The sequence below is a fragment of the Anomalospiza imberbis genome, chromosome 5, assembly GCF_031753505.1.
Source record: "Anomalospiza imberbis isolate Cuckoo-Finch-1a 21T00152 chromosome 5, ASM3175350v1, whole genome shotgun sequence".
Taxonomy (NCBI): Eukaryota; Metazoa; Chordata; class Aves; order Passeriformes; family Viduidae; genus Anomalospiza; species Anomalospiza imberbis.
This window is the reverse complement of record NC_089685.1, coordinates 55,388,068-55,414,761: the sequence shown is the minus strand read 5'-3', so window position 1 is coordinate 55,414,761 and position 26,694 is coordinate 55,388,068. Positions and strand designations below refer to the sequence as shown.

At 41.6% G+C, this 26,694-nt stretch overlaps 1 protein-coding gene and 1 long non-coding RNA gene across 9 annotated transcripts in view; one reads left to right on the top strand and one right to left on the bottom strand.

Annotated features, from left to right (window-relative positions):
• Window positions 1-26,694, bottom strand: part of TMTC1 (transmembrane O-mannosyltransferase targeting cadherins 1) — a 133,055-nt gene that overhangs the window by 48,992 nt on the left and 57,369 nt on the right. For all 5 annotated transcript variants that reach the window (XM_068190916.1, XM_068190918.1, XM_068190919.1 and 2 more), the window contains 2 exons: window positions 19,091-19,280; window positions 7,196-7,317 (listed from right to left, as the gene is read on the bottom strand). In XM_068190916.1, the coding sequence (XP_068047017.1) occupies window positions 7,196-7,317; window positions 19,091-19,280 (312 nt within the window). The remainder of the gene's footprint in view (window positions 1-7,195; window positions 7,318-19,090; window positions 19,281-26,694) is intronic.
• On the top strand, window positions 11,768-14,097 carry LOC137475021 (uncharacterized). Of its 4 annotated transcripts, none has more exons than XR_010999640.1 (4): window positions 11,768-12,163; window positions 12,515-12,733; window positions 13,743-13,852; window positions 13,928-14,097. It is a non-coding gene; the product is annotated as an uncharacterized lncRNA (long non-coding RNA). The 4 variants fall into 4 exon arrangements; XR_010999642.1 differs by having other exon boundaries at window positions 12,095-12,152; XR_010999641.1 differs by lacking the exon at window positions 12,515-12,733 and having other exon boundaries at window positions 11,782-12,152.

The following is a 26,694-nucleotide window of genomic DNA, read 5'->3' as shown; positions in this document are numbered from 1 at the left end:
AGCTGTTTGGACCAGAATGAAATCCAGCCTTTGAAAAAGAATGTTTCCATCTGGAAATAGAGTGCACTTGTATGTGCATGCTAGGTCATGCTTGGGTCATAAAATCATAGGAACATTAAGGTTGGAAAAGACCTTCAAGCTCTATCTTAGATCAAAAAAAGCCCCATTTTCTGGGTCACCCAAAAGATCCAGAAACTAAAGGGGCAGTTCTGGGCTGCTCTCTCCAACCTTTTTGTTGTCCATCTCCTCTGACTGTAAACTTCATCTTGGGTTGGAGAAGTCTTTTGTTTCTAATATTTTTGTCTAAAGTTTCACTACAGTCAGCACACCTTGGCAAAAAGTTTTGGGTGAACTACAACAAGGTGTTTTTCACAGGATGATGTGAGTACCAAAGTACCAAAACTTGCTCAACCAGATGGTACTAGAAGGGAAAAATCTGTGTAACAGTCATGTTTTGGACTAAATGTCCAAAGACAAGGAGGATGTGGGGTGTGTCCCTGTGCCACAGAGTAAGCCAGCAGCATTCACTGGTACTGTGTTTTGGGAAAAAATGGGAAAAGCGTTGTTTAAACTGCCTCAGTAAGACTGTCTCTCAGCAAGGCTGACATGGAATTGATATACATTTTCTTGGTCACTAGAGGTTTTGAAAGACTTCAGGAAGACCATCAAGATATAATATTTAACAAACAAAAAAAAAAAAAAAATCCCACTGGAAAAAAAAAATCTCTACAGTTTGGAAGTATCAGTGTGGCAACCAAGAAGCAGCAACATACTTAACTTATACTGAGCCTGCTGAATAAAACACCAAATTTTCACTGGAATTAAGAAGGGTTTTCCTGGAATAAAGTCTGCAGGTCATAATACAAAGACATAGCAAACTATAAACACTGGAAGAATATATCTAACTTGGAAAGGTACCTTATGAGTTAGTGCTATGACTTTGTCACTGGCTCTAAATTAAAAACTATGTAGGCCTGTGTTAAAGATACTTAGACATGATCAGCTAAGTAATCAAAATTATTTACCTCCACTAGCAATGTGATCCTCTAGGCAGAATGTGATGTAATTAGAGAAAATGCAGAATTTTTCCTTATTAGAGAAAAAATATGGACTAGGAATTAATGATTTCACTAACCCTTGAATAGCTATTCAACATTCGGACACAGTTCCCCTTCCTTCCAAAAAGTCACATGATAAACAAACCCCCTTCATTAGAGTGTTTGAGTCCAAGATTTCACATCCAACAGATTTCTACCTGAAATATTTTCAGGTAATACAGAATCTTTCCAGGTTTCTAATTACTATATGAATTATGGAAAGAAAACATTTTATAAATTAAAAATCTGATATAATTCCATGAGGATTCCACAGAAATTTCCCTAGATCTTATATACTTCAGTGGAGATGGGTCTGTATGCAGTTTAATTTAAATACTGTCACAACATCTGAAATACCATAATAGGAAATAATTTCCCATACAGTTCCATCACAAGTCTCCAAAAACTCCATTTAAGAATACTGTCTATTAAATTTCACAAGGCATCATCTCAAAGCCAATGTATTACCTTGTAAATAAGAATTCCACTTTTAATCAACATGGCTAAGTAGATTATTTTCACAAGTTGACATTAACTAATTATTTTTAAAACCGATGTCTTTAGCTATCTCTATTATTTTCAAGAGCAGAATAAATGCATTTGAAGGTTTTCCCTTTACGTTAATCTATCACTACAAAACCAGAAATCTTTCCACTATAGCCATTAATGCCCATAACTCCACAAAAATATAGCTTTTTCCTGTACATGCCCAAAACACAACACATTTCTCAAAAGCATGTTTTAAATTTAGTTAAAATAACTCAATACAGCAGCCTAGACCAAACATGCCATGAGCTCATCTTTTTCAGCTTTGCAGAATCATTTCAGTTTTTATTCCGACATCTTTACTGCCTTTTACCAAAATATATAGCACTGGCATCTCAGCATGTCTTGCCTGCATTAACAGAGGTTGGCTGCTTCGATTTCTCCTTGAAGTATTTGACAGGGACAGGGCAAGCCTCCAAAGGTAGGAGCTGAAGTTCGGACATGCATCTGCAAGGTAGCTGCTCACAGCATTTAGCCTTCCTCCAAGGAGTTATTTCTCATTTATTAATGAGAACTCTCTCTGCCCCCTTTTGAAGGGTAGAGTGGAGTTATCCCTATTTCACAGATGGGGAAGCAGCACTGGGGTCACTTGCCTCAGCTGAAGTCCCAACCACCTCGCCTCCAGCCACGAGCCATTTTTACAGAGTGCTGCTCAAACTGACACCCCGCAGCAGGGACAGGCACCCCTCACAGAAAAGAGGGACTCAGCTGGGGCTGCACTCTGGCCTACTGCCATCACATAATGGTCTCCCATTTCACTCCCAGTGTCCTCAGGTCTGCATCTGAATTACAGGGAATATAATCCAGTTCACTTCTTTTGAACTTTGGCTGCCCCGTGGCCCCTGCAAGAATGGCAGCAACAGAGCAGGCAATGAAATCATGTCTGCTTCAAGTAAATGGAACAGGTGTAATTTGGATTCCATATACAAATCCCAAATGACTTGTGGACTTAACTTGAAAACTGGCAAAATGCTTAATTGTGTCACTGAATTGAGATCAGGGAGAAGATAAACTGGCTCCACAGAGCCAATGAGACTTTCACTGCTGGCTTTGCTGGGTCAGTGTTTGACTCTCAATGAAAAGAGAAGCTTCTTCTGTAAATCAGAAGATCCTTTACAGGATCTGATGTAATACTGAAAGAATTTGGAAAGACAAACAGAAATTCAGTTCCTGGTGAACCTGTAGATTCAAATGACAAAAAGGAAAGGAGTGGCACAGGAAACTGAAACCCCATTGCACAACTGGTCCTTAGGAAAATGAAGATAATGTGGAGTACATAACATGCTCCCAGGAGAGAAGCACCAGTAAGTCCCATCTCCAAGTGGCTGCCTTGTAAGCACTGGGCACTTCTGCTCAGACATTATCAGGTTCATAAAAGTTACAGATGATTCCACCACGTACCACGTTCCTTTTTCCCCCCTCTAATTGCATAAGTTAGTAATGTTTGGGATTACACTAACTGGAAAAAATGCATTAGCACAAAGGATTAAAAACATGCTCTATGCAAAGGCAAAAATTCATACAGTCCCTGCTTTGCTACGGCATGAGGAAAACTTTACCATGATGTGTTAAATTCTTGAAAAATACAAGTGTGCTTTTTCCTGGATGCTGGCTTTCTTGCATATTTTAAGATAGATGGTGAAGCATATGCCATCCTGTATACAGCAGTGACTCCTCTCCTAGTATTGTCAATTAGGGTTGCAACATCAAGTCCTGGTATAGCGAGGAGCTGGCAAAAAAACCTGACAGCAACATGTAATTGGCCATGCTGGGAAAGAATAACTGTGCACCCTGCAACCCACTCACTGCAATATCCAGCACGAACGAGTGGCCATAAAAATGGGGCAGGTACCACTGGATTGCCTATTGCTTTCAGCAAATTGGAAATAACCCACAGAGTGATGTTTTGGTTGATTTGTTGGTTCATATGGGGCTGTGAAAACAGCTGAAGTTGTCCAGCTACAAAACAACAGCTCAGCCAGGAGCCAGAGGTATCAGGGTAGCAGTGAAAGATGAGGAAAGCACAGAAATTGCTCTGGTAGGAGAGGTCTGATCCCATGAGGTGAAGGCAAGCCCAGCTCTGTGGGAATGTCAGTAGAGCAGGTAGCTCCTGGATAGCCCAAGAGTTTGCATTGCTGCTCCTGTTTCTGCACACTAAAGGGTTACGCAGATGAAGAGCTGCTGCTTCTTCAGGACTACGAATTGCTCAAGACTCAGAACAACTGCCTGCACTCAGTTGTTCTGCATTTCCAAACAATTATACTGTCTGTGGGGTTCTGAGCAGCATTCACATTGACATTTTGAAGAGGAAAAAAAGGTCATTTAAGTCTTTCACTGATTCAGCTTTTTAAGTGATGCCACTTTGGAAAACTGGCCTAGAGAGGTGTATCCTGTTCATCACTCCCTAGATATTTCACACCCTTTGCCCTTCTGAAAACAAGTTTTCCCATCTTACACACAAGAAAAAACAAACAAACAAGCAAAATTAAAAGTTAAAAGACAACAAATTGTTTTCCAATGAAATTTTTCAAGCTAAAGTAATATTATTATTAGAATATCCTAATTTAAACAAGTAAGTGCTTGTAACCTTCAAATGAAAAATAAATACAAGAAATATTTTCTCCAAATATTTCTGTTTAGCTGAACACAACTAAAGAAAACCATTTTGACATAGTTTGTATGCTTCTCCCCTGAGGCAGGGCTGCAGACAGAAGAGGAATTGTTCCAAATACCCATCAATCCCCAAAAAGCAAGGCCCAGCCATATAATTAGACATTGAGCAAAAGACTTATTTCTTTCTTCTTTCTATTTATAATATCTTTTACATAAATCCTTGGGTCCTTACTTAACTTTTATTGAAAAGAAAATGCTTGACATTTTCCCCAGGTACCTACTGAGCACGACTGAATTAGGACTTCAGGCTGTGACACACACACACACACCACTGTCCCATCTGTAAATATGCAAGTGCCATAAGTATCAATAAAATGCTATTGCTTGAAACAGAGAGAGAAAAGTGCCTTCCAGCAAAAGCCCAAAAACATAGATCACCAAATCCACTGAATCTCTTTGAGGACTTTTGTCTAAATAAAACTGCATGGCAACCTCTGACTGCTAACTGAGTTTTAGAGACCAAAGGGCAAAGGACAGGAAAATCCCTTTTCAATATGCAACTTGAGAAAACTGCTACAGGCTGTTCTAAATAAAGAACATGAGCACTTCCTAAAGCCATCCTTACTAAGCTGCCATTCTCCCAAGAGAAAAAGCAAAACAAAACAAAATCACATTGTTTTTGTGTTGCCATAGTCATGAATGTTAGCAGCAGTCCCCCTCACCACCCCTGCAATTTTGGACCTGGAGGATGCAAGAGATGCTCAGCTCTCTCCAGATCATCTGGCAAGGAAGTCCCCACCTTTACCATGCACTGCCAGGGTTTGCCTTCCCTTTTCATGCCAGGTACCTGCCAGCCTGGGCTAAGAGCAAAAACCAAATGTTGCAAAGCAGGATAGGAGTGATCTGAGCCAAATATGAGATCCAGGGACTCTGACAGACTTACTCCAGAGTAACCATTTAATCCTTCTACCTCAGTCTCTCTAATTGGAAAGGAAAAAAAAAAAAAAAAAAAGTACCAACTATCAATCACCTACTTTGTAGGTCATATATTTGCAAAGCCCTCAGGGAGATGAAAAGCATTATACAAACTATATGCACACATGTTAACGCTGATTAATTTTCCCAGCGCAAACATACCCCTTTTTCTTCTTCATTGCCCCTCCTCTCATTATATCAGCAGTCTCATCTGGAGGAGGACGAGGAACTGCTGACAGCTGAAGTATTTTCCGCAGTTGTTCTTTTGAGATTCAGAAATGCAACCACTCAACACAGCCCTGCGTTCAGCTGACTGTTTCCTTAATAGCTTTGCTCTTTCATGTGTTTCCTCATTTTCTGTTACATGAATTTAAAGCAATCTGATTTCCAAGTTAATTTGAAATGATGCAGGATCCATTAGTTGAGGGTATCATTTGCAAAATAACTCTGAGAGACAACTTTCACTCCCTCCACTTTCAGGTGTACCCTCAGCTAACAAAGGCAGGGCTAGTGATGTGAACAAAGTCAGCAGAATTTGACCTAAAAAGCATATCTGTGTACAGAGGCACAGGGATACAGCCCAACTGCATAAGGGCCTCATAACACATGCAATAGCTCCTCCACAGCCTGAGGTTTACACCGATGAGCAGCCTTTTTGTGACAGTGCCTACACCGATGACAATCAGAATATATACAGATTTTCAAAAGACTATCTGTAAGCATTTTTCTTAGGATGTTTGGATGCACAATTCCTGAGGAATAGAGTTTGGATGCACAATTCCTGAGGAATAGAATTTAAATGTTTTGTGGAATAAAGCTTCTGTTTCAGTTGCCACAAAGTAACCCAGGGTGAAACTGAGGACTTCTCTTTTGTCATCAGCTCTGCAATGGAAGGAAGTTCCCATGAGATGTAACAGAGGCTGGCCCCCTGCACCAAGGGAAGAATTGGGATTTCTAACTTGCAGCATCCAAGACACAGCATTCACTTATGCTCATGCGTGGAACAAACTGTACTGGCACAGGTTTCCCAGAGATGTTGTGGAATCTCCCTCTCTGGACATATTCAAAAGCTGTTTGTACCTGGTCTCAGGCAACTGGCTCTGCTTGCCCAGGGGATTAGGACCAGACAACCTCCCAGGGTCCTTTCCAGCCTCAACCACCCTGTGTTTCTGTCAAATGGGCAATGGTCTGGTGCATCCTGGATGAATGGCCTCTGACTGCCACTGCAGCCTCTGGTGTGGACACTGTGGAAATGTCACAAGTAACACCTCAAAGCTGTCCCTGCATAAATGCAATTGGAAGCACCCAGACAGCTGAAGTGACAATTGTTAGAGGCTGGAAGCTGAGGGGAATTTGAGAGCACTGGCTGGGGATGGAGAAGTGGCTGGATTTTCCTCCTCCTGTGCAACAACTGCAAATCTCCACTCTTAGATGTGTATGCAATCAATAGCTCACCGGCAGGAGCCCGTGTGCATATCCCACAACTGAATCCAGGAGCCTTTTGAGACACCAAAAGTCTTCTTTTTATTTACTGACCACCTAATGGAGTGGAAAAGCTGAACAAGAACCCAATAAAAACATGACAGACTAACTTTCCAGCTGCTGTCTTTAAGATAAAATCATTGAGGAATTTAATTTGATAATGCTACCAAAAAAAAGGGTCTTGGAGGACAATCCTCAAGAAACAATACCTCATCTCTGTATTAAGCTGTGTCAAGCACACAGAAAAACCTGTGTTTAAAAAGAAAAGCAAGGATTCTGAGTAGCTTTGCTCCTGCCAAGCAATCTGCTCTCAGCTGACTATAAAATCTCTCATGCTGTAATGCCAAAACTCCCAGGCAGAGAACACACTAACTCACAATATAATGTTTGAAGTACTTAAAAGGGAAGAAGAAATCATGCCTGCTTTCAGAAAATGAGATGGTGGTCTCATTAGCAAAAAAAACTTCAATTGTAATAGTTACCTCGGCATGTAAAGGACTCGCTCTGCAACCACAAATCCCACCCTGAAGAAGAGGTTGCTGGCTGGGATGAATGGGAAAACCAGGAACAACAAGCCAACCAAAACTTCTTTGTGTTCCAGTTTCTGCAATAATACAAAATTAAACAATATCAACTAAAAAAATCCAACTTTATTCACCTCTAACTTTTTTGAGGGTCATAAAAAAAGCACCTTAGATTAACATTCGGCATGTTTTTGCATTTAAAAGAAATTTTTACAAGACACTAATCTTTGATATTTATGCACTCCTGCTGCATCTAATATGCCCAGAAAGTGTACAAACACTACCCACTGTGTGTATTATTACCCTTGGTATCTTTTCCAAGGTCAGCTCTACCATATGCATGGCACAGCTATCACCTAAGATATAACCCATATTGGTAATATGTAAGTATAGAGCAGTGTGAATGTATACATTAGCATGTCTGTGACAGTGTGACTGTATGTAAATACACAAATGCATATCACATACACACAGACTGCTGCGTTCAATCCTAAATGTTTATAACAGAGAGAAAGCTGTTCAATCAGTCACATTTTGTGTAAAGAAAACTAGCCCCAAGTGACACATTAATGCAGTCATTTTATCTCTTTCAAGGAAAATATCTGCACTTGAAATGATACTTTCGCACACAAGGTCTCCACACTCATATAGAGTCAGAAATCTGAGACGTGCTGTATGCTAAAATTAATGTTTTTCACTTGAGCTCAGTTAATGCCCTCCACTTGTACTCACTTTAATGTTAGCTGACTCTTTGAGGAGGAATGGAATTACCACATGCAATTCAAACCAACTGTGATTCGTGGGGCCAACACAAGTGCCGGGGATGCAGTGGCCACTCATCCTGCCATGGAGAGACCCAAGTCTCCTGAGCAAGCTGAGTTTCAGGTTTAGCTCCACCCCAAGAGGGTAAAGCAGCTCTTGCTTCTCAAAGAATGACACCAGGATAGAAGTGTAGCTTTAGGCCTGTTCAATCACCCAGGCAGACACCTGTGCTCTCCTGGCTCAGATACTGCTTCTCACTGCAGACATCCCGAGAAGCTTTGTCATACTCAGAAACAGATGCAACAAGAATCACTTAATGGTTGCAGCACTTTCTAATTGTTGTGGGCAAGTTCTCGGTTTTGGAGAACAAATTGACTTCTCTTTGCCAGAGGGAGCTACATTTAGAAATGTTGAACAAATTTTTGAGTAGAGAAATGGAGCCCAATCAATGATGAGGGGCCAAGCAGTACAAACTGCCTTGCTTTTGCACAGACTGCAACAGCAGTTACCACTGGTCTAGACTGTGGCTGAAATTCTGGAGTCCTACTACTGAAATATATTCATCCCATTCTATGGGAAAGACAACAGGTCTTTTCTGTGGGTACCAAAAGCAAGGGTGCAAGTCAGGAGGCTCTGATGTCACTTTAGAGGAGCTGAACCACAGGATCACAAGAAAGTGCAAGGATTTCTCCTGGCTCAAAGAGGAATCATGAGGCAGAGAGAGGAGTAGAACTCACGTCTCCAAACTTCTTTATCAATATGTGTTTTAAATAGCACCACAGTTATCTATAGTACTCCTATTATCCACTTTTTCAGTATCTTGGATTCAGTTACTAGTGCCTACATGCAGTCACAACAGCATCTAAAGCACATTATTCTCAGAGCTGAAGGAGACATCAATCCATAAAGATGATGAGCAGAGGTGCCTGGTAATTACAACAGAAAATTGAATAGGAAAAAAAAAAAAAGGATTAAAAATTTCTTCTCAACTCTGAATCAAAACTACCAGTTCTAGCTCAACTTCAACTTCCCTTCCCACCCAGATCTGGAAATGTACTCCATTTTTCTCCTGCCATTTGACTCTCCCTTCCCACTTTGTCTGACCTGATTATGGTGCCCATCTTCTGCTACCACTCTACCCCAGGGGTTCGACCCTAAGGTCCAGGAGGCACAACAAGGTATGTTGGGCCTAAGGGAGTGTACTGGTAGCAAATACAATGTTCTCTGTCCCCAAAATACACACCTGCTTTCAAACAAACCAGCTATCAAATATTTCTCCAGCTGTTGATCATTAAATCAATAATTGGGAAAAAAAACTCTAGTTAAACATCTCTAGGAAGGACATGGTGTTATTCAAGGCTGCAGCATTGCAGATAAGCAAAGGAAACTGAATGCTAGAGAAAGACAAATAAAACTTGTACATCAAATAGCAAAGAGGAAAATGTGTGAATTTGCTCAGCTAAAGGATCAAATGGTTCTGCATGCCCTTTTTCTCCCCAGAAAAAGTCACAACTCCATGCTAATGCCACTGAGGGCTGCCAGCTCAGTCCCTTGGGCAGGGCTCAGAGACTGGAACCCAGCACACACAAACCAGCCTCACAGAGCAGCAGAACCCTCCATGGTGCTCCTTATTTCTGAAACAAAAAATAGCTGGCAGTGCCCTTTTTTAAGCATTCCATTAAGGCAGAGGCTTTTGGGAAGAGCTGGTCCTCGAAGGCCAGGCTTCAGCAGGTTTTGTGCTACATGTGGTCATACCTGAAAGCCACTCATGGGGCTGCAGGAACAGAGGGCAACAGCATCTCCCATGCAACACAAGCCATAGGAAATTCCCTCCATGTGTTTTTCTAAATAAAATAAATCCAACCTATACAAAAGCTGTTCCATTTTCCTGGCAAAGAAATAAAAGAAATATTAGGACCATTTATTTGGTTTAGCTACTTGGGTCATATGATCCACTTGAGATAGCTGAGGTAAAGGTGTCAGAATCAGAATTTTCCAGGTGCCCAGAGCAGTAGTAAAAGCTTTTAAAGAGTAATAGGCAATTTTGTTTGTCTTCCTTTCTTCTTAAAATAAAATAGCTAGGACTAGAAATTATAGATCACTGCATTCAGAGAGACAATTCTTTTCCTCTTAAAGACAGTGCTTTCTTTTGGAAATACAAAGCTTGTCTTTCTGTCACTGTAGTCTCTGGTTGGGTGGGGAGGGCATCAACAACAAACACGTTTGAATTAACTTTAGAATGATTTATCTTGTCAAAGACAAACCAATTTCAAATCAAAATAGCATTTTTATAGTAAATAGCTTGGTGGGAGGGAGGAGTTTTGAAATTCACATCTAACTCATTACAATTAGGCCTTCATTATACTGTAACAAAAAAAAAACCCACCAATAAAACAAAAACCAAACCAAAAACTGATTTTAAAAAAGAGCTTTGTAACTTTCTTTTCACATACTTACCAAAGTACTAAAGGGCAATGCAAAAAAAGTGTCCCACTGTCTCAAACAGAATATCAAAGAATCACTCCAAGGTCAAACATGATCAGTACAGCAATAAATCTCAAAAACTGCTTCCTTAGCAATTTGGGGGAAAAAGAAGAAACTCTAGAATTTACAACTGAAGAGGTCTTTCCATTTTACATGTAACACATATTCCTGAGCCATAAATAAGTATTTGCTGCCTACCACTAAAGCACAAGTCTTCTACAAGGCAGAGCCCTCTAAGTGTGAGTGCAGGAGGTGCACAGATCACTTCAACATAACTGCCATAACTATGGGCTTGCATAAGCCCACCACCAATTCCTTACTTTTCCCCTGGAGGAAGCATGGTCTGAGGTGCCAGATCCATGAAGTCTGCACTGTGCTGACAGGACTGATGTTCACATCACCTGGCACCTCCAAGGGCTGAGGCTCTGGAAAGCAGAGCTGTGAGGCCAGCATTTCTCCTGGATGGACTAAGCTGCACCTCAGGGAAGACAGCAGCTGGGCAAACAAATCCAAGTAAATTCCATTCTGCTCTACCTCAGAATGTTTCTGAAGGTGTTTATACGTGCTTGCCTGTTTGATGGAAGGGCAATCAAATGGGTTTAATTCCTTCCTCTAACAGTATTTTTTGAGAATGAGACAAGTGTCACCTCTCCACCCTTTAGATCCAACAGCTCCATAAAGACCTCCATCCTACCAAAGGCTTCAATCCCTGTGACAGGGAGCTCTGGATGGCCCATTGCAGGCAGTGAGATGTTCTGCTTGGAACACCTGACCGCATGTGCAGAAAAGCTGCATCCAGGAAAGTTGGTAGTGCATGGCTGCATAAAAGCAATGATTGCTACTACACATTTTCAAATGCTTCCAGGTCTAGGAGGTAAGTGCATTATCCATCAAAAGAGACACAGAGACTCAGAGAAGCTGCATGACTCTCTGCAGACCACAGACAGAGGATGACATTTCTTCAGTTTATTCCTAACGTCCATTTGTACAAACCCTTGATTAAACCCTTCAGTTTATTCCTACCATCAGTTTGTACAAACCCTTGCTTAAACCCTTCAGTTTATTCCTAACAACCATTTGCACACAACCCTGCTTCATATATTCCTGCTGTACCACTCTCTCATGAAGCTACAAGAGGCTCAGCAATGTGACTCCTCACCAGCCTCCATCAAACCACTGGCAGCACCTCACCTGGCAAGAGGTCAGCATCTGCAAACACCCACTCTTGCACTTTCCACACACACAGCATAAAAGATAAAAGGGGTGGTGTAGAAGCATGTCAATTTCACTCTCCAGTCATGCATAAGGTGATAAAAAGAAAGCATTAAGCTAATCAGGAATTAACCCTAGGGATTGATTCCTTCAAAGGAAAAAAAAAATTCTCTCTGGTTCTAAAGCTCACAGGAGCTCTGGGTGTTTCCAAGTCCCACCTGGTGCACACGTATGTGCCATGGCAGAGCTGTACCATGCTCCATGCACCATCAGCATGCTCTCCTTCAGGTCACCAGCAGAAATCTGGAAGGGACACACACATCTTTATCTATTGTGACCAAACAGGAGGGCACTGTGGAGCTGTGGTTATTTCACTCTGCTGCTTGTGCCACTGCTTCCAAGTGAATGATGCCAACAGTCAGGTGTCAACAGATGGTCCGAAAAACTCAAGCATTTGGTAAGCAAAAGGTAACTTACCACCTTCAAAACTGGCTCAGACACCTGTCTTAATCAGCTTGCTCCTACAAAAAGAGCCACAAATTCTACAATCACTACACTTTATAAGGAGTTTTATTTTCTCATCTCATTAAAAAAAAATTAAAAATCAGCATCTTCAGTAGCACCAGCTACTTGAATGCCAGGGTTAGTAACTCACTCATTTCCTAAAATAACTAAATTTTTCTTAGTGATCATCTAGTTTTGATAGAAATAGCCATGGATTTCTAATGCTATTTTGATAATCACTGCTGACTGTTTATTAACTACCTGACACACTAATACTATTTCAAGTATTTGGCAGCAACAGAAACTACTTTCCAGTTCACCAGCAGCAGCACCTCTTCAGGAACTAATGCACAGGCAAATATAACCAGAAACTGAAACATACAGTCAGAATCTGAAACCAAAACCCTAGAAAAGAGCACTGGCTTCCTCACCCAGGATTATCTGAAGAGAAGTCCTCAGCACATGTCTCAGACCACCCTAACAAGATCATTCCCTCTCTGTTTCCAGAAGGAAGGAAGTCCTGGTCTGTACCAGGTAAAAAAGCATGGTTTTCAGAAATGCTGAAAATGCCTAAAAACTTAACCTGCATGAGAATTGCAGGTGCCCAACACCTCTGGAAATCTGACTTTCAGTTATGGAATTAAAGCAGAAAGCAGTCCTTTCCCACTCCCATAACAGGCCACAGAAATATATCCCATAATATTTCATATTTTATATTAGCATCTTAGAGTAAAATTTTGATATCTGCTGTTTTCTTTTTCCCTGTAGAAGTCAGCTACCCATCCATTCAGCTGTGTGTTTATGGTCTTTCTCACCCAGGTTTCTGAAATTCCCTTAAAATACAAGTTCATTTTCCCAGTCCTTAATCTCTACAACCTCTAATTCCACTTGACAAGCCAATTTGAGCAGGATGAAGAAGCACACAAATCTTTGAAAGAGAAGTGGAACATTCCAAAAGGAAATAGGAAAATCAACAAATTGCTCCAGGAATTAGAATAATCCTTTTCACCTTGTGGTTGCTTTTCCCTCTTCCCTTTCATTCTGTGATTTCAGGCTGCCTGACTAGGGGGGGAAAACAAAAAAACCAAAACAGATAAAATTCAATGCACAAATTTGCAGTACATAAAAGCACAATCTTTGGAAAAGCAACTCGGTTCATGGTGAATTTGCTCTTGAGAAGGTAACATGGAACAAGAAGAGCCTAACACAAAAAACCCCACACAATAGCTTAGCACCCCAATGTTTAACTAAGGCCAAGTAGCCACGATGAACAATCATTACCTCTCCCAGCTGTAAATTTCTTGCTCCTCATTTCACCTGCACTCTCCTGCTCACCCCTACTACTGTGCCATTTCAAAACCTTTCATCCCTGAGTAGGCCTTGAGATACTAACTCAAATCAGAAGAAGAAAATGGCAGAATAAAAGGAGTAATTCAGCCTCAATATGCTGAAAATGGCAGACCTACCTGCCCCCGTGATAATTACCTACACCACGATGCAGGCAGTAAGAGCCCATTTGGTGAGATGCTGAATATATTCATAGTGAGCCAAATGAGAACTACTTCAAGCTGTGGTTATATATACTCAGAGTACCACACTCCAAACCTGTTATTTTCAAACATCTACCGAGCAAAAGAAAATCCGATGCACAAGGTATTTTGACATTTATTGTGGTTGCTTTTTTAATCCAAAGCAGCAGTCAAAGACTAAGGCAGCTTTTCCCTTTAGCTTGAGTCTGTCAGCTGGCACAGCGAGCTCCCTGGGAAGGCTTCCCTGCTCCTCCCAGTCCCACCAGGGACCGCACGCAGCTGATGCAGTTGCAGCACTCGACAGAGCAGAAATGCGGCCGGCGAGCCCAGGGTGCCTGCAAGGGGCTCCCCTCTTCCTCCAGATTTCACTGAACAGAGTCTTTCTGGCTTATTGCTCTCTCCCTGCAGCAAATATTCACAACAGAAGCAGCACAGAAAAAACTCGCTGCAAAGGATTAAGAACATCAGTCCTGACCTTCTCTCTATGTGGAAGGAATTCAAGTGGCCCTCAGGAAAATGAAAGCAGGATTTATTTTAAATGGACCTTTTATGGAAATGACTGTGGTTTCCAGCTCGTCAGATAGACTCCATCAATAAATAGCCTTATTCACCTTGCTGTGCCTTTGAAGCAGGTATTGTTCTGGAAGTGTTGTGGCATATAAATTTTGCTAGGCATACTTTCTAACTATGCTGGTACTGCTGTAGAATATTATAAAAGGCAATTGTTCCCCAGGAAGGTCCATAAGCTGTGATTTATTAATGAAATGCCAAACCTGGGAAACGAGGCAAAGGTCTCATGAGTGCAGGGTAAAGTAAATAGCATGACAAAATACACATAATGAGTGCTAGCAAAAACAACAGAAACATGCACACAAAGAGAAGATGCAAATGCATTCCTCTCCTGGATGGTACTGAACATTGTCAGCCAAGAAATTTAGTCTGAAAGTCACTGAAGAATATGCTCAGATGCTATCCATACATATAATCCACCAGATAAAGGGCAATATGATGCCAATTACAGCACGAAATAAAGTAATCACAATATGGTATAAAATGCCCTGTCTTGGTTAAGAAGCACCATGCAGGGAAATTCAAAGAGGCAGCATCACCTTTAAAATTAGATCTGAAATTAAAAAGAAAACCAACTGTAGCATATGAAAGATCAGGATAATACATATGTCAGTCACATGCCATGAATATAATGTGAAAACCATCACAATTCCCTGTACCATATGTAGCCATCTCACACAGAACAGCCAAGCACGTTCTTTAAAAAAGTTATACAGCACACTAGATGTATTCTTTTTTTAATTGATGTGAAATGTTAGTAGCATTCCCTCCTCGGACATGAGCAAACAGCTGCACATCATTATGTGCTCCAGCTGAATGAGCAGAAGGTGCAGTGAACCACCAGAAGATACCTTTACAATGCTGGTCACGAGTACAAATGCGTGAGGGCCGTCAGTATGAGGTGCAATACACTCCCCCAGATTGCCTAGGTGCAAAAGCCACTGCTTCAAGTTAGTTTTCCAGGTCACCCCGCTGAATTAGCCCATTACACACATGAGTTTTCCCACTACCAGCCCTCCATATGTCAGGTACCACAGAGAAAATGGAATCCTATCCATCATGTGCTCTGTACACATACACTCACAGCTAAAACTACAGGGCAAGCTGATAATTAGGCAGCGACCTAAAAATGCCATGCAGAGTGGCGCTTCCAACATCTGAAGGGTCTTCCTTTCATGCTCACTGAATTATTATGACATGTCAAAGAAATAACTGTCATCCTGATGATAATGCCAAGAACTGTCCTCCCTCCAATTCACCAGGTGCTCCCTGTATCTTCCAGCAAAGAAAGGCAGTGCCATGGGCCCTTGGGTACCCCAGTGGCCTTCTGAAGCACCAGATTATTCTTCTGACCTTGTGACTGGCATGCTTGACATCCACTGAGAGAATGCCTCATCCATTTCCTCGTACCTTTGTAATCCATCCAGAAGTCACACCACATCCATTCCTCATGGCCAAGGCTATCTTTGACAATGAACAATAAATAAATGTCATCCTCTTTTCCCAACTATTAAAATTCCTCCAGGATGCAGGCATTTTCCATAGAACCCCCAGCCTTTGTCACGTCCCCGGCACACCGCTTGAAGCCTGTGTGAGGACGTGCACTGCAAAGAGTTGAGCAGAACAAGTACTACTTGGGGAGCTGTTCACAGGGAGCTCTCCAGCTGGTCAGGGAGAGGGATTCACACTACACAGGAGAAACAACCCAGAGAATGGACACTATACACAGTTAACAAAGCCATTTTTTTAAGTGACCTCCTCATTAAGTAAAGAGGCGGACAACAGTGAAGATGTACAAGCGGGATGAGAAGGGAGGCTTCTCTCTCCAAATAAACTGGAGAGCTGCCTTCTCTTGTTTCTGCAGTTTTCATCACTAAATCCCCATCTAGTAACAGACAATTCCAAGGAAAGCACCCATGGGTAGAAATCTTCCACTGTTTCTTCCCTTTTTGAGGTATAACAACATTCACAAAATGAAACAAGAAAGTTTCATGTCTTAGATGTCTTTTATCAGCACCACACATACATGCCCAACAGAGTTATTACCCTAATCACAAACGTCAACAAATTATCCCTGTTTAAAATTCAACGACAACAAAGGCAGAAATCCAATCCATGCATTCTGCAATTACAGTCCACACAAAACATTCTGTGAGTCTCCTGTGAGTTTGTGTTGTGGATGCACACACATCACCTCTTGCCACTGAAAATCAGTTCAGTGTTCACTGGGCCAATATCTTCACTGCTGCCAAAACAATTTCTAGCTTTTCCATTCTTCATGCTGTGGAAAGGAACGCAATGGTGCCACTGAGAATGAGTATGAGGTTTTGTTCTCTCTTACCCTTGCACACCTACACTCTAAAGAGAGAGGCACACAGACTGCATGTCTGTTCACTCTACAATCATTCCTCAGGAAATTGCAAGCTACCTCTTCCAGGTTAGACCTTGCAATGAAAAAGGAGAGAAAAATGGCTGCTAAGACTGTTCTGTTTGCTTCAAAAAGAAAGCAGAACATTTTACACTTTACAAAATGTGAGAAATCAACTGATATATCTCGTGCTGCCTCTAAGCAGTAAAACACTGAGTAATAGCTTGTCTGGGCCTTGAGTGAAGGATGGTCCTTCCTGGGGGAAGTAATGGCCAATAAAAGGCCACTGCTGCTGCATTTGGGAAGATGCTTTCCTAAGACCCTAATACAATGAATTGTGCCTGCAATTCTTGTGCCCTGAACTTCCCTCTTCCTGTTATAAAAAGGGATAATTTGAAGTCATCTGGCATCATTTATTTCCAGGAAAAGTGCTGCTTCCTGTTTGCTTTCCTCGATAATTCATACCACTCAGCCCAATACAACCATCTTCATACCACTGAATGGCAGTATCACAATTCAGAGATTGTGGGAGTTGTTAAAACAGAAAATAGCTTCAGAAATGTAGAATTTCTTGAAAAGCAAAATATTTCCAATTATACTTCTAACTATATACATACATTTGCGCCATCCCTTAAAGTGTTCAAGGCCAGATTGGATGGGGTTCTGAGCCACCTGGTCTAGTGCAAGGTGTCCCTGGCCATGGCAGGGAGGTTGGAACTGGATGGTCTTTAAGGCCCCTTCCACCCAAACCCTTCTGTCATTCTATACCAAGGGCTGAGGGAAACATGTCCAAGTTGATCCACGGGAACCATCACCAGTCCCATGCTCACAGTAGGTTTGTTGGAAGTTGCAAGTGCTCATGAGAGCACTTTGTCAAGATGTTTCTAGTTGTACTGGATTGGGTACAAAAGCAGATCACTACAGATCCAATTCATTCAGTGTTTGATGTTTTCAAGGATAAACACAAAGGAATATTTATGATGAATTTCAAAGCATCTAGTAAGTAAGTGCCCAAAGAGCAAAATGCATCTTATTTAACATTAACAGTGGTCAAGAGCAAAACTGAATTTCTCACAAAAAAATTACAACTTGAAGTTTCAAATCAAATGGTGGTATTCATAAATCCAAACTGAATTGTTTTTTTAAAAAAGTAATAAAAATATGATAAAATCTTTTTAAAGAAAACCAACAATATTAATCCTACATATAGTTCTGACAGCAGGAGAAGAAATAAAAAGCAAACAAGACTTCAATGAATATGGAATAAGATTTTTCAGAAGTCTTCAGTACTGGGCTAATGAGAATTTTATCATTAACTTTCCTGAGAACAGGATTATGTCTAATACAAACAGTTCTGAACATCTCTAGCAGTGAGTAATGAAGGCAGGATGAATATGAGATGATGTACAACCTGCAGGTAGAACTGGTGAATACCTAATAGGGTGTTTTCCCATATTTCCTATACAGCATCCGTGAATGTATCATCTAAATTAGTAACCCTGCAGTCTCAAACTGTTTTGGTTCATTTTCTGTCTCTTATCAGGAGCACAGGGAAGACTGCCAGGGTAGACTGAAAATGTACATGACCTGCACATTTTAGCATAACAAAGGTATTAAAAACCTGACACCCTTCAACTATGCTTTTCAGTCATACATACATTTAAGGAAGAGAAACTTCTGTACTATTTCCAAAGTGACTACTGACACCTCTCCTTCCACAACTCAACTGAAAGACAAACAGCTTGTAACTCCCTATGATCCACAAAAAAAACCCCTTCCATGGAAGTGAATATCTGACTTCTGACAAGGCTTATACAACCTCACTTTCATTTCTGCAATATGATTAATGGTACCTCTGAAATGCTGAATTGGGAAGTATGGCTTACCAACTGTATCATTTACACTAAAGAACAATTTCCAGGTCATTTCCGATTTCCCACATTCCATTACTCTGCTGAAAAAAAATCCCCTCATCAAGATGTATCCAATGTTTAGGTTTTAGAAGCATAGCAAAAGTGCAAATAGAGGAATCGATTTTGTTTTCAAAAGGCTCAGCAGATGACAGTTCCCAGTCCTGTTTGAAGTAAGTGACAAAAAGCTTAATGACTATGGGAGAGGCAGAGATGCTTAACAACTTCAGTGGGGTTTGGATCATTAACAATAATTGAATGCGGGAGTCCAGTCCAAGTTCTGCCCTCAAATCAGACCAATTAAAGACTGAGACATTCAACTAGAGAGACATTTTCATCAGTTGAGCTTGCCTGCATTAGTTATTACTGGAATGATTTTCCACCTCACTCCAATGCATTCCAGAGGAAAATATGCGCTTACCAACCGTTTCATCTGAAGACTACGAAACAAAAGATTTTTTTTTTTTTTAATTTATTTTCTTTCTATGTTGTGTTGCACGGCTCTTGATGTTACCTTGAATGCAGAAATGCAGTGTAGGCTGAGTAATGTCATCACCAGCACCAGGAACACCGTGGCTAAGTTCCTCACATCCCAGATGGACTCGACCAAAGGGATGCTGCCGACCTGCCAGTCGTAGCACAGCGTGATCGGTGCCAGCAGCAGCCACGCATTGAAGGCCAGAAGGTAGGAATAAGTTAAAAACCTGCAAATGAAAACAAGTAATGCAATACATGGAATGACTGCCAGCACAGGAAACATCTTCCTTTGGCATTTACCACATACCACACGGGAGGAAGAAGCAACAAAAAAACAACTAATCAACAACACTGCACCAACAGGCAGCACCACACCACTCTGTCAATAGAGATGCTACCATAGATGAGGGGCACTTTAAAGGTCATTTGAAGAAATAACACAAAACCAGTAATATTTACATGGTTTCTCTGCACCAGCCTTTGGAAAACTAACAAAACTTCAAGTCCCATTTGAATGTTAGATTTTTGAAGTGACTTTCTGCCAGTTTAAACAATAAATTAATAAGTACACAGGTACATACATATATATTGAACTTTTACACGCTTCACTGCATCACTGCTGCAATACAAAATATCCCTTTAGCTGGGTTTAACTTACAATTTAGGATTTCTTCTACCTGCACAACATGGAGAAATTAAAGTCAGACCCTTCTCTCTTTTCTCTTTGCAAATCAAGGAACAGGGAGAAAATACAGAAGAAAGGAGTGGCAGAGTAATTCTTAGCTGAACACATTGCAGTTTCTTAGGGCTGGGGCCAGATTGCATGAGATGTGCCTCAGAAGTGATGGGGAAGTACGGATTTCAAATTGTTGTAATCCTCAATAATTGTTATTCTCAACAGAGAGGAAATTAATAGGGAATGGAAATGGGGAGCGTGCTGTCCTCTGAGAAAGTATGCAGGGCTTTCAAAGGACTGAAAAAGAACAGTATGTGTGCTACTGGGTTAAAGAAAACAAGAAAAAAAACAAATCAAACTAACATCTCTCTCTGCCCCAGGCTTTTGCTTCTTGGCATCGACTTGCCAAAAAGTGCATCTAAAGTTGAAATAGTTTTAAGAGACTGCAGATTGACTATTCCAGTAATCATGAAGTCAACCAAGTAAAATTGTGACAGCCTTCAAAGAGACAAACCCATCCTTTGCTTGCAAATGGAACAGTCCACATTGTACACAGCACCGAAAATGGCAAATACTCAAAAAAGGAAAAATAAATGCATTCTATCCTGCATAGGATTTCTTCCATCTGAGCTGCTTTGGCAGCTGTTATCACACCCAGTTGCCATGGTACCTTGCAGGTTTATTAAAATGGTAACAAAGGACAGCAGAAATGTCAAGGCATGTAGACAGAGGATTGTCTCACTTGCCACTTACAAACATGGCCCTCTGTGGTCAAAATGCACCCCCTTAAAACAGCACTGACAACATTAGATTTGTGGCAGAATGATAAGACACTGAAGCTAAGTGCGACTCTGGGCAGGAAGTTCCCAGATGGGTGTTGGGCCCTAAATTCCTGTGAAAACATATTTAAATAACTACAAAGTGGGGATATCAGTTTCTCTTCTCATCCAAAAAACAAACATCTCCAGCAGCACAGTGACCCAAAAGCAAGGAGGCTTACTGAGCTGGAATGTTTCATTGTAAACAGTCACAGAGGCACATCCTTATTTTCCCACACATCTTTCCAAACTCCCAGTTCTGAGAAGCGGAATATTCCAACGTTTTTAAGGTTTTCAGCCATTTGATACACTTCTCTTCCATCCCCTGCACTTCCCTCACCTTCCCCACCCTGAGGTACTAAAGAAAAGGGAAAGAAAGACAATCCATCTTCTCTTAACAGAGGCAGCGATTAAAAAGCCAGTCCCTATTTAAGAGAGCACCCCTCAAAAATACAACCTAATTTTGCTCAAACAATTCTTAAAATTTTGATTGTTCATTCTTTCTAAAGAAACAAATCTGTTTTCTAGTCACCAACTCTTCTGGCACACATTACAGAGAAACACAGCAACACAAAATCTTGTGAGACTTAATCACACTGAGGCACTCACTTGTGACATTATGCGTGGCCTGACCCACCTCTGCTCAGCCACAATAAAACAGACTTCTCCATCACCCTCAACACATCAGCTCAGAGAAGGCTGCCAGTATTTATTTACAGCTACTTACTTCGCAGCCAAACTGAGATCCATTTCTGGCTTTGTTGTTGAAACAAAAGAATGTTTATTTAGATTAATCTGAATAATGTCATGGCATATGATATTGTTACTACAAGTATGTATATTTGACAGGATTTCCAGAAGCACTGAGTTGGTTTTGCACTTGATGCTTTAAGGAGAGTCCAGTTTTTGGAGGGAGTGTCCTTTTATCCCCTGGCATATTAATATTTTCAATAAGCATCACAATATCCATAGAAGTTTGTATGTAAACCACAACACACACCAGAAAACTCTCCCCTGCTTACTCAGACTGGGCTGCTGGGTAGGAAGGAGCAAGATGACATTTGGGATCTTTGCAAACTGCAGCACTGCAGTTAAGGACACACTAGTTGCTTTTCTGCATCTTCACTGATAAGGCAGGAGCTGATAGATCCTTACCTAGCACAGAATAAATAAACAGTTTGCTGCCATAACAAATTGAGTCCACCCAATTTCAGAGGTATTCCGAGTAGCCAGATCCGTGTGAGTTAATGCATTTCTGCTGGAAAGGTAGGACAAGCTGCTGTTGAAGGTGGGAAGACAACTGCAAGCCACTGACTGATCAGGACAGGTTTGTAAACAAGTGTCTATTTCTAAGTGCTTGTGAGGTTTCAATCTTCCTTGGGAGCCACGTGCACAGCTTGCTGCCAGAGGCAGCTCCCAAAGGAAAACAATTGCTCCATTCCACTATGGCAATAATTAATCTTTAAATACTCTCTTCCAACAGCAGTGAAACATTTTAAAGCCTGTGACAACCATCACCACCTGTGTACAGTTGGTTGGCCTCTGCAGACACCCTCCTGGAGAACCCTTGGCCACATCTCCCAGCTGAGCCCGAGCTCCCTCTCTGAACGTGCATGTGACATTAGCAGTCACTGTACCCGAGAGCCATGGAGGCACTGCCTGACTTTTGGAGGCATTTGTAAGCAGCAACAAAGCTTTCAACAGGCTCTGAGTCAAGCAAAAGTTTGGATATGCCTTCAACATTGGTAACCTGTCCTTAAACATGATGGATGGCTGCATAAAATAAAGTACTTATAAACTATCGCTATTCTGTGTACTAGGAACAGAAAAATAACAAGATGCTAATAATAGTTACTGACAATCCAGTGCTGCTTTTTATTTATGGCTCTCAAAAGCATATGATATTCCTTCACATCTATGTGGCTGTCGTATCACAAGCCCAAGGAAAAAGCTGAACACAGGAGAAAGTTTGGAAGAAACCTCTTACCAAAGCTGGCACCTCAAGGAACTAACTTGCAAATTTTAAACAGACTTGAAGAGTCTGAAATCACTCCAGGAGCTAATTACATTTCAGTAGCCTACCTGCAAATGGCAACAAGAGTATTTTCTTATAATGAGTTGACTGAGTGAATTACATTTTAAATTAATGATCTTCTTGATATTGCTTCTGGTGTCTGCTGGAATTCCAAGGGAGAAAAATTCCTGCCTGTAGCATCTCCCACTCTCTCAGTTAATCCTATGAAAATCACAGTATTACTGGTGAGGTGACTGAAAGATTCTGCCTCTTAACTAGCAAACAGTTTTCCCCCAGGCCAGGTAACAGCATTTGCATCACAGCAAATTTTTTATTTGCAAATTGAACATGGAAATCCACGTTTCAGTGGGTATCAAGTGTTCTTTTCAATTCTGATCATCTCTGGCATGCTCAGAAAAACACAGTTCCTCCTGTAGGTAGCCAGCGTTGTCATGGCAATCCACTTTGTTTAGTTTTAATTTTTTTTAGTTTCAATGTTCTGTTGCATGCTTTGAGATAAATAGAGGATGACTCATATCTAGAACTTGTTGCAGAAAACAACTATCTGAACTGATTGTTTCTGCTGCAAAAATGAATGCAAAGGGTACCGCTCAAAGCCATAACAATATGACAGGAAAATACTTGAGGAATTGTGTGTTACCCATTGCTGTAATAGAGATCAACGAGCTTGGAAAAGCCCTCATCTCAGCTCTGCCAAACCCAGGCAATCAGAGCACAAGGAATGAGAGACTAGGTTAAAAAAAATTACAAGATTTATGGAAATTTATGAGGCGTTTCCAGTCTTTTCTGATTTCAGAGCAGTTTAAGCTTTCTCCCCACAGTACCCAGGGACTGAGATTATAGATTTCTTTCTAAAACTGTGCTATAAGAGTGATCACAAAGCTCTTACCACAAAGCTCTATCCCACCAAAGCTGCATGGAAAAGTGGGGGCCAGTGACCCTAATTTTTCTGGTTTTTCAGCATACTGTGCTGCAACTTACCAGCCACCCAGCTCTTGGCAAACCCATCCCATTCCTGGCAGACAGCCCTCCCCACAAAGACCCACCAGGGTACCCACCTGCAAGTGAAACATCTCCCAGCACTGGGGATTTTAGCAAAGCAAAGGCAAACCATTCTCCTGGCTGGGGAAAAATGGACCTGTCTAGAAGGCAGGTAGTAAGTGCACTTAACTAGTACTTGGGGAAAAAAGAAGGGGAGGATCTTTCTTTTTGGGGGGAAAAAAAGTGGGGATCTTAAACAGAAGCAGGAATACCATTTTGCCCTTTCAGAAGTCACAGAACGTGTCGTTATGCTCTTCTGACACTACCTGCACACTGCCAGGCACTCAGGGAGGTTTCAGTTCACTATAACGGTAAGAAGAGCTTTTTTATTAGGGAAAAGAGCTTCTCATTTGTATTAACAGCTGAACTGATTTCGGCTCAAGGCTCTCTTCATCCTCTTACAAAGCCCTAAACCCAAGTGTGTTTGACATGTCAGTTCACAATAATGCCCTCCTAGGACACATGTGGCTGCAATTATAACCAGGTGGTGGTATTTCGGATATTGTCTTCAAACTGTAATATTTACGCTCCCCCTAGGGAACTCCCAGTCCAGTCATACCTTCCCACACAAGTTTATTTTTCTGCTCTGTATATTCTCAGCCTAAACATTTTCGTTTCAGAGCCTTAGAAGAAAAAAATTCCCACTCTGTCTATCCAGCTCGTTCAGAGATAGTGGAGTAAACTACACAAGCAGCAGACAGACAAATTCCATTTAACGTCCAAATGCGAGTATTAGACAGAAAATACTTGTAACTAGAAAAGTATCTGTGTATTCCCTTTCATCAAACCTTTTGCATTTAGTAAAAGAGCTGCCAATCAGTAGAGGACAGGAGTAGGAAAGACAGATAGGGAAAAACAGAGAGCTGTAGCTTGATGAATAGCAAGGTAACTCCTCTGGAAGGTGGGCTTGTGTGCACCAGGGACATGGGGAAAAGCAGACATGTTGTCTTCTATGGCTACAAAGCCTGAAGAGCTTTACTCTGGTTAATGGCTCTCTCTCAGTTGTTACAACTCTGTGGCTAAGAATCTGAAAAATACTGAATTCTCTAGGAGAAGACTTTGAAAGAGCCTGTGAGTTCCCAGTGAAACCCAAGCCTCCTGTCAGAATCTCAGTGCTGGAAAACCTGGGATTGACCTCGCAGTGTTTTCCCTCTGCAAACCCCCGTGTGCTGTGGGTGAGGACATCCCTTGTGATCACATCTGACCCTCAGCTCCTCACTGACAGCAGCACGTTCCAGAGTAGTGCAGCCCAAATTCACCAGCAGTGCCCAGCAGTGGGCAACTGCTTAAGAAGAGGATCACTGAGGCAGCAGCAGATGGAGGGTTCTGTGGACAGCCACTGAGATCCTCAAGAAATTAAAAACCAGACCTCATAAACCCGCTGGGACAATGTCCCTGAAAATGGCTCATTGTATCCCAGAGCATTACCCACCCAACGCTGGTGGGAGCCAAAGGGATGTACTGGGCACGCTGCTTTGTCTCAGAGACTGGCCACTTTCTACCCCTTCTGTGTGGAAGTATTTTGGAAAGCAAAATACATGTCCTGTAGGACTCAGTGGCCTCTGCTTTGGCTGCAGCCTCTCTACTCCAGATGCAGACTCTGGCAGGGAAGGCTTGTTGTGTAACCAGCACTTGCAGCGAGCACCACAGCCCTTTGAAATGCCTACCAAATCCCAGAGCAGCACTACCAGGGTCTGCTTATCACACCAAGAATACTTGGATGAGAGAGATGCTGAAATCCTTCCTGTGGCTCTGGGAGCACCACCTTCTCTGCAGGGTGGCCTTTCCTTTGGAGCACCATCTTCCAGCCAGGCCTTCCCCCAACACCCAGTGGAATAAAAACAACAGTTTACACTTAATGTATGGGCTGTGTGGCCCCAGGATAGGCACAAGAGCAATTTTTACCAACATTGCTGTTCTCCCTTTTGTTAGAAGTGATCCCTGACTGCTGGATGCCTGCAGATATTACATGCAGGGCTGAACTTAAACACCTTTGAGCACACAACAGAAAGCACTGACAAACCAGGCAGAACCTCACCACCCAGGCAGAATGTGCAAGCCTGGCTGATTAAGAGCTGATATGTCACAGGGGTCTATTTTAACGCTATTTTCTAGCCTAAGGTCCAGGAAAACACCATGTCAAAGTAGTTGCTAGACTTGACTTCTATTTCCTTGGCAGAACTGGCTGGCACAGGGACCCATTTTCCCAGCACAGGTCCATGGTTTCCCTCTTGGTAGTTCACTCCCTTTGAAGTTACAACTGGGATGATTAAATGCATTGCTCAGAAAACAGTAATAAATCTCTGTGAAAAGGATTATGTGCCAGTTTTTATGTATAAGCACTTCTTCAGCTTTCTGCAGCACTGAATTCTCATTTACCTGATTGAAACAGCAAAGCAATACAGAAAGCCAGCTTACAGAGAGAGCAGTTCAACCACAGGACAATGTTATCTCAAGGCAGTCCAAGTAGAAATGCATTAACTATTTAAGGAAGCACCACAAATAACCTGCTTCATGCCCCGGGTGATCAGCCACCAGAGATCACAAGGCAAATGCCAACAGAAATTAATATAACTTGACTCCCAAAGACATAGTTTTTTAAAAAACAGACTTCTAATTAGAAATTACAGGTAAGATATAATCTGTTTCACACAGCTTGAGATGTGCTGCACAGTGAATTTTTCCCTTGTCTTGCCACAGTACTGGTAATAAAATCTGTTTATCCAGAGGCCTCCTATTTCTTTTCCCTGAAGAAGGGTAGAAGAAAAAAACATTGTGCAAAACCTCTCAAGCATGTCAGTCCTCCACTCAACACCCTCCTAACTCTGGAGCTGCACTTTTGGTACATTGTTTATATAAAGCTGGGTAGCCCTCAAAACCTTTCTAGCTGCATTCTCCCTCAAATTCTATCTGATACAAGCAAGAATGTTCAAACAGAGGTTTGGGATTGGTTTTTCTATCTCAAATATTGCCTACTCATAGCAGATTTTGAGATCAAAGACTGAGGTCTTTAAGGTAAGGCCACTGGAGACAGTACATCCTGCAGTGCACAACAGCCTGGATGGAAAGGC